The sequence below is a fragment of the Aulonocara stuartgranti genome (genome assembly GCF_965226115.1).
Source record: "Aulonocara stuartgranti genome assembly, chromosome: 4".
Classification (NCBI taxonomy): Eukaryota; Metazoa; Chordata; class Actinopteri; order Cichliformes; family Cichlidae; genus Aulonocara; species Aulonocara stuartgranti.
This window is the reverse complement of record NC_138942.1, coordinates 36,132,801-36,140,479: the sequence shown is the minus strand read 5'-3', so window position 1 is coordinate 36,140,479 and position 7,679 is coordinate 36,132,801. Positions and strand designations below refer to the sequence as shown.

General features: G+C 41.3%; 1 protein-coding gene across 7 annotated transcripts; it reads right to left on the bottom strand.

Moving 5' to 3' along the window:
* Positions 1–556: 556 nt before the first annotated feature.
* On the bottom strand, positions 557–7,460 carry LOC309704983 (uncharacterized protein). Of its 7 annotated transcripts, none has more exons than XM_082530564.1 (14): positions 6,807–6,863; positions 6,298–6,376; positions 5,068–6,107; positions 4,617–4,849; positions 4,341–4,519; positions 4,152–4,245; positions 3,418–3,773; positions 3,205–3,322; positions 3,039–3,130; positions 2,846–2,937; positions 1,892–1,993; positions 1,523–1,690; positions 1,242–1,397; positions 559–1,010 (listed from the first exon to the last, which is right to left on the bottom strand). In XM_082530564.1, the coding sequence occupies exons 4-8, from the start codon at positions 4,797–4,799 to the stop codon at positions 3,256–3,258; spliced, it is 879 nt and encodes a 292-aa protein (XP_082386690.1). In that variant the 5' UTR covers positions 4,800–4,849; positions 5,068–6,107; positions 6,298–6,376; positions 6,807–6,863; the 3' UTR covers positions 559–1,010; positions 1,242–1,397; positions 1,523–1,690; positions 1,892–1,993; positions 2,846–2,937; positions 3,039–3,130; positions 3,205–3,255. The 7 variants fall into 7 exon arrangements, with proteins under 7 accessions (XP_082386691.1, XP_082386690.1, XP_082386687.1 ...); XM_082530561.1 differs by lacking the exon at positions 4,617–4,849 and having other exon boundaries at positions 560–1,010; positions 4,341–4,474; positions 5,289–5,899; positions 5,990–6,107; XM_082530562.1 differs by lacking the exon at positions 4,617–4,849 and having other exon boundaries at positions 560–1,010; positions 4,341–4,474; positions 5,289–5,899; positions 6,011–6,107.
* Positions 7,461–7,679: the final 219 nt, after the last annotated feature.

Here is a 7,679-nt window from a genome sequence, read left to right as displayed (position 1 = left end):
GATGTTGCAGGAAGCAGAAGGTTCTCCACGGCGTCTCCAGACTGTCACAAGTGCTCAGTGTGAACCTGCTTTCATCTGTGAGGAGCACAGGGCGCCAGTGGCAAAGTTGCCAATCTTTGTGTTGTCTGGCAAATGCCAAACATCCGGCACGGTGTTGGGCTGTAAGCACAACCCCACCTGTGGACGTCGGGCCCTCATACCACCCTCATGGAGTCCATTTCTGACCGTTTGAGCAGACGTGCACATTTGTGGCCTGCTGGAGGTCATTTTGCACAGCTCTGGCCTTTCTTTCCTACCCCACAGTACCTTCCCTTACCATTTGTTCCCTACTCTTTTACTTCTTCTTTGATCACGGTTGTCTTTCTAGATAAGCAATTTCATTTGCTCTGGGGCGAGTCACTGGCTCGGGTGCATTCTGGGACTGTCAGTTCACCAGTGTGCTGGCATGCTTCTTAACAAACACACCACTACAGCAAACATCTCAGTTGTACTTGTTGATTTCTTCGACAAAACACTGAACAAAACATGTCCTTGTGAGTGTGCTGCCTGGTGCTTTTAAATTTTGTGATAATTTGAGCAGCCCAGAAAGCATCCCATAAATTAAATTATGTTATCGTATCTGAACATGTACACTAGTCATTAAATTAGATGGGAAATAATGATTCAGGGTAAACAACTGCACCAAGGAAATTCCATTTTTCTTCTCAAAATGTAAAATGTCTGTTGAAAAATCACATTAAACAGAGATGTGATTAACTTTTTATTTTACCAAACAAAACATCAATGATGACACAATCAGTCTTCATCAGAAGTGCTCAAATCACTCTCAGTGGCATCGTCTGGAATGTCCTCCTCCTCCTCCGAGTCCATTTCCAGGAGTGGTTGGTGGCTGAGGATTCTCTTGTACACGTCCTTTACTTTGAGCATTTCAGCTTTCAGTTCACTTTGTTTTTTTAAAACCAGGCTACAGAGTCCCTTCTGTGCATCCTCCGACATGCCAACAAAGGAGGCTGTAAAAAGAACAAAACAAATAAATGAGAAAAGTAAAAAAAACAAACAAAAAAAAACATCACCTCATAAACACAAGGAATTAGGATGCTGTAATTAAACATTTTTTTAAAAGGGAGAAGGCAGTGTTAGCTAGCAATCTAGATATAGGTAAAAGATCCAGTAAGACTTTAGCATCTGCTCTTATTTTCAATCGATTCATCAAAAAATTAATAAATAAATAAAGTGCTTACAGTCTGAGGAGATTGTCCCCAACACCACAGAACGCATTCGCAACACTGTCCAGTGATGCTGCATCTCCCTGCAGAGCATCATCTCCTCCTCTCTCAGGCGCCTCACAGCCATCACCTTCTCAAAGACCTTTCTCTTTGTCCGGAGGTCAGCAGCAGCTACAGTTTAACAACATCAGATGGGAAAACATAGCAGCATATTATGATTCAAGAACAAAACATTCAACTACTGCTCAGATACTGGGAGCTTGTTTAAAAAGGATATTTAGAAATCAAGAGCTTACGTTCACTTGTGCTCTGCCAGGGCCAAATATCGGTCTGCATGAGGGCATCACTGGATACGATTTGCTTTGTTGGTTCAGCGAGCTTGTTGTAGTCGTCAACAGCAGCCGCCAAGCGTTTCTTCTCAACTAAGATGACCTTGCGAATTCTGTGTCGCCTCTTGTTGCTATCTGTAAATAAGCATAAAAAATTCACACCTTCACATAATGTATATAGTTACATTTTAATCTACACTCATCAATTTGTTTGCTGGAACAAATCACATCCAGCTCAAACAAACCTGGATCTGATTTTATTCTGTTTACAAAGTAGCTGCACAAGCTGTACAAACTCAGCATCAAACGGTCCGTTTCAAAGAAACTGGGACGTACCATTTTGTCTGTAAAGACTTTGTGTTCGCACTCTGATGATGACGACAAGCTCCTCTATTCGTGCCTGCAACGCTCCAAGGCTGCCATCAGTTTGATCACTTTCTAAGTGAGAGGAATATTAATCAGAGCACAGGATGAGTAACAGTCACCAAACTACACTGGACTCTGTAATCACTGACTTGATGACATTCATTATAAGACATCTGGAGCCTTCATGTGCTGCTATCTCATGATAATCATGAGATAACAAGTATGTTGGTGTTCAGGTTTATAAAACCAACTAGTACGACATTATTTCAACCCAGGTTCTATCCAATTTGATGAAACGCAACAACTCTGCCATAAATTTGCTTTTCCAAGGCTTATTTTTCATTGTTTGTTGACACTGTCAGAAAGATCTTAACTCTAAGTTCTTTAATGAGGCCATGGTGGGTCCTATTGTTATACATGAGTTATACATCCTTTGTCCCACACGCCATCAGACTGTTTAACTCCTCTCTGGAGGGGAGAGGGAGGGGAAACAGGAGGACAAAGGAGGGGGGAACAACTAAGCTGTAGTGCCTCTGCACCTCACTGTACAATACCTTGTGCAATACTTTTTGTAAATAGTCAACAGTGCAATAGAATCAATACTTGAAATGTGCAATTCACTTGTATTTTTATTTTTTATTCCTATTTATTCTATTTATCCCCTTTGTATATTTTATTTATATTTGTCTCTGTATTTATATGTGTGTGTGTGTGTGTGTGTGTGTGTGTGTGTGTGTGTGTGTGTGTGTGTGTGTGTGTGTGTGTGTATATATATATATATATATAACAGTTCTGTAACTGTAACTTTGGTCGTTGCTGTGCTTTTTTTGGAAGTCGAATTTCCCAGAGGAACCCACCCGAGGGATTAATAAAGTTCTATCTTATCTTATCTTATCTCTTATCTCTTATTATATTGAGACTCACCTTCAGCCCATTGCTGCAGTGTGTCGTCATCCACACCCAGCTCATTTCTGCTCGCATTCAGGCTCCACTTGTTCTCTAAGGATCCTTATGATCTAAGAATGCATTCATAAATGTCATTCATATTGACATTAAAAGAGTACTGGTGTTTTCCCCCCATTACCACACACATTAAAATGGGTGTTGAAAAAATGACCTTTAGATATCACTGGCTCAAAGTGCGGCCCAGTTGTTCCACTTTCCTTTTGTTCCACCCCAAAGCCAGGAGGGTCAGCATGTCTGTTCGCCCTGCATTTCAGTTAGTATACAAATTAGAATTAATGAGCAGGAGACTGAGTGGAATCTCAGACACGGACACACACCTGCTTTAGACATGTACTTCGTTGTGATGGCCGCCCTAGACAGGAAACTGTTTACTTGTTCCACCTCTTCTCCAACTGTTGAACCGGCCCCATCCTGAAACGCACCTCCCCATTTGATCTATAGAAAGGAGGTCACAATACATGACTGCTGAATTCATTCAACCTTATAACAAAATGTCTCAAACTAATCCAAAACTACAAGCTGCAGTATACCTCGCATTTCCAAGTGTGAGCTTTGCATGCATGACGGAGAGAAGAGGAAGCATTGACAAGAGGTTCCTCAGCTCAGGGCACTGCTGAGCCACCTTGGTTAAATAGGGGAAATATTTACAGGCCACATCGGAGCAAAGGAACGTAATATGTCCTGGGATGCTAGCTGCCAACTTCCTCTGGAGAAAAAGGGGGTAAGCAAAGATCTCCCCTCGAAACATGTTCAATGCAGCTAAGAGGACTCCGTGGCGACAAACAGCTATTTCCATGCCCTCCTCATCCAACTTCCCAGTGGACTTTTTGGACGACTCCTTTGCTGCAGTCCAAGATGAAGATCCGCACAACCCTTTCCCCGGGACCTATACACTCAAAGATTTTAACATAAAAGACATGACATGATGAAGCCCTATCAGGGACAAACTTTTTAAAACAAATGCATAACAATTAGCTGAATTAGCCTCGAGTCACACAAGACCTCAGATCTCCCCAGGACAGCACTGATAACACAAAATAAAAATCATGTTGTTTTTTTTAAATACACATGGTGACAAAATTAAGTACACATTAAGATAAAGTAAAGTAAATAGTATTACGACAACACCAAGAGAAAAATAAAAAAAAAATATCGACCCATCCATATATGTCTACACACACACACACACACGTAAGTGTATATGGTTACGGCATTAACGTCATTTTAACAAGATTAACAGCACTAATATATATGTGTATCTTACATGATTTGTGTGTCTCTGGATGTATTTCACAAACTCAGCAACTTCCTCATCTTTCTCAATGAAGACACCTTCAAAGTTCCCCTGCTCTGAAGTGCTGAACGAACACAGTGACAGTTGTTTGAAAAGAAACATTAAAATACATTTTTCTACAAATCCATATTTGACTTATGTCCACAATGCATAATGTACCTTGCATTAGACTGAAAGCGATAAAGCTTGCGGTTTCCATCAACTGAGACGGCAAGCATGTGTGGAGTGCAGGCAGGGCAGCTAAAGCATGGCTCCTTGCACATCCTGTCCACCTCAAACTTTACAGCACTCCACTCCAAGAAACTTTTACTGAAGGCATCAGCTGATATTCGGCCATTCTTTTACATAGAGGACATACAACAGAATATTCAAGGACAGTCAGCATAAACATTGATTTGCACAATTTCCTTAAACTTGGCAAATTTAGGAACTCACCCTTCCAAAATGGGCTGTTCGTTCATCCAGCATTTTGACAAATGCCTTAAGTGACATCCCTGGTGCAGCCTTCTTAATGTCATAGAAAGACTGAAAGGCATCCATTGAAAACAGGGTGCAGAAATTTAAGGTGCCAGGCCAATATCCACTACCCAGGATGTCCTTAACTGAGGGGGACCACATTAGGCCACAGCTGGTGCAGCTCACCACTGGCAGTGCAAGGTTATAACGGCCTTTAGAAAGGATCAGGAGAAATTCAGTCATGGCTCAAAGCATTCATTTTTTTCATGTTGTTTTCAAAGCGGTCTGGTAAATCCAAATGACCTTTGACAGGTGCCCACATATACTGCGGGCCGAGGGTAATTAAAACAAAGATAGCAATGCACAATTTGCAATAAAACCTCCAAACACATCTATTGTGTATGTAGTGTGTGACAAAAGGGCAACTTACCATTTATGGTTACAAGAGCCACAATTGCGCCGGGTGAAACCTCAACGTTACCTGCTGGGCAGTCACACACAGTCTGGCCTTTGCACAGGCAACAGCCGAACTAACATTAAAACACACAATATATATAAAAAGAATTAGAAATTAACTGATACACAATAAATATACAATAACAGCACCCACTCATACTCATACATAGCAAGAAATGCATAAGACTTAAAAACTGTACCTATTGGCTTGTGAAACTCTGATGAAGGCTGCAAAAACCCTCCTGTTACTGCCTCTCTGTTGTGCAGGACAACGCGTGTGTGAACTGCAATATCACAGTCAGCACAAAGGAATGGAAGAGACAGGCAGTCCAGACACCTCACAACTACTTGTTTGCCACACTGACACACACGGTGTGACTGTGGATCCAGAGTAGCTAACATATTGTCTATAAGACAAGGCCTGGCCTCTTTCCACTTTTGCGAGGACACCATATTTCTGATCGCCCAGTGAGTAGCAGCTGACTCAGACGACGTCTCACAAGTCATGGCTGCGTCCTCTTCTCCATCCTCCAACAACTGAAGGAGCTCCTGACGAAGCACCTCAGTTCCACACACTAACAGAAAAAAAATAAAGAAAGGAAGAAACTCTTCCACAAAGTGAAAAACACTCTGGGCAGTATGTTTCTTAGGACTGCACAAAAGCCCTGCATAACTCAACTATAACAACAAATATAAAAGTAAACAGAAATCACAACATATACAAGAAGGTAAAGTACCTTTTGTTGGGTTGACACTGGCAACATAACCAGGTTCTTCACGTGGACATTGATGCTGCTCTCTGGACACTGGGGGGGGGGATGAAGAATATTTACTTACTGAAATTCTTCGGTGAAAACAAGTTGTGAGATAAAATCAATGGTTGTGTGAACACTGACCACGTGGCATGCAACTAGTACTTCGACTGGTTGATGGTCTTTGAGGAATAAAAGCTCCCTGTCTGTCACGTGTTTTCCAGCGCACTGGTCTTGGCTGAGGTTCACTCCGTGCATCATTCTACGCAATTAACAAGGAAAAAAGGGAACACCTAAAATACAGTCCATGATTAAAGCAAAGATTATCAAACATCTTAAGTTAACCAACTTAATTTGACATAAACTTTAAACAAAAATTCAAATAACATAACGTTTACTCCGTACAAAATATGTGTTCCCTCTTTAACAACTGTTTCCACTAAAAATGTTACCTGCATATCTTGAAGGAGTTCGTCAGCAGCCTGAAGCTCTTCCTCCAGCTCGGGATCCTCTGAATCACTCATTTTCAAGCTAAAGAGGAAAGAGATTTTTGCAGAACTCAGTGACATAAACACATAACTAACGCAATTCAAATGATTTTCAGTCTTGGCGCTCCGGTTAATGTTAGCAATTAACGTTAGCATCATCAGTTTGTAAAGAGCTAGCAGAACTCTTAGCGCAAAAACTGCTTTGCGCACCATGTGAGGGTATTTTGCAGCACACAAGTCCTTTAACGTTTGTAATAGATTTAATCCATCATCGTTGGATTAAATGGCTAATGCTGCAGTAGCCACGTGTAGTCGTTACCTAGCAAGCATGCTGACGGTAGCTGTAGCCATTTTTAAATACATTACACCGTTTCCGAGATCAGTCACCTCTGTTTGTTTGAAGCTTTTATGAAAAAACTAACTTTGAAACACACATCAAGGTATTATGTTAAATATATGTATTTTTTACATACCTGCATTAGAATCAATCAGTTCCGCCTCATTTTCTTATTCTTATAAATGGTTCTCTCCGTTCTCCCGTCAGCCTTTGCTTACACAGGTTGCGTCTGATTGGCTGGAGCCAAGAGCATCCAAAACTAACAGGAGTGGTGAATGAATCTATAAATGTGTTTTACGTGTGAAATGAAAATAATAAACCTAACAAAGGATTATGTACGTTAAATCTGCGCACTTTCAGATCGTGAATCAGTTTGGAAAACACTGTGTGATGGCCACAACATGAAGCGATTTTATTGTTGAATTATCAGTGATACTTTCACGTGTTTTTGTTGAGAAACGTTAACGATGTCATTAAAAGAAAGCATTAAATTAGGGAGAAAAACCCGTTCGCGGAGAGGGTCCCCGGGTCTCCAGTTAGATTGTGCTTCACGGCGTCATGTTTCGCCGTGACGGGGTTATTATTGGAGTAAATGGATGGCTGGAGCCTCTGCTCGAAGCGTCTCTGATCGCCGCGAGCGCGTTCATATTGGAATGAATTGACAACCCACAGCGTCACATAAAAACGTGGAAGAGTACCTTAGGCGTCAGCATGAGAAGTTAAGGGACGTGACAAATCGTCATTATTTTACGCGTCGGGAGTGAGAACGGGTTGGTAAAAGTATATCCTTGCTGTACCCTTAATGCTAATTATGCTAAATTAACCGCTGCCTTTGCCCCTTTGGGATTATTCTTATGTCACTGGGATGTTGACCTTTGACCTTCACATTAGAGAGATGGGCAGACATAATTAGTGTATGAATTTTAAAGTAACAGGTAATAAAGAGAGTGTAGCAAATGTAGTCAGGTTTATTACTCTGTATCACACATGAGTGCCCGAGGGAGGCGGG

Coding starts and splice junctions, on each gene's coding strand:
- LOC309704983 (XM_082530563.1), bottom strand. CDS start 5,600: ATGACTTGTGAGACGTCGTCTGAGTCAGCTGCTACTCACTGGGCGATC. Junction 4,246..4,340: donor CGCTTTCAGTCTAATGCAAG/GTACATTATGCA, acceptor GTGTTCGTTCAG/CACTTCAGAGCAGGGGAACT. Junction 3,774..4,151: donor TCCAGAGACACACAAATCAT/GTAAGATACACA, acceptor TTGAGTGTATAG/GTCCCGGGGAAAGGGTTGTG.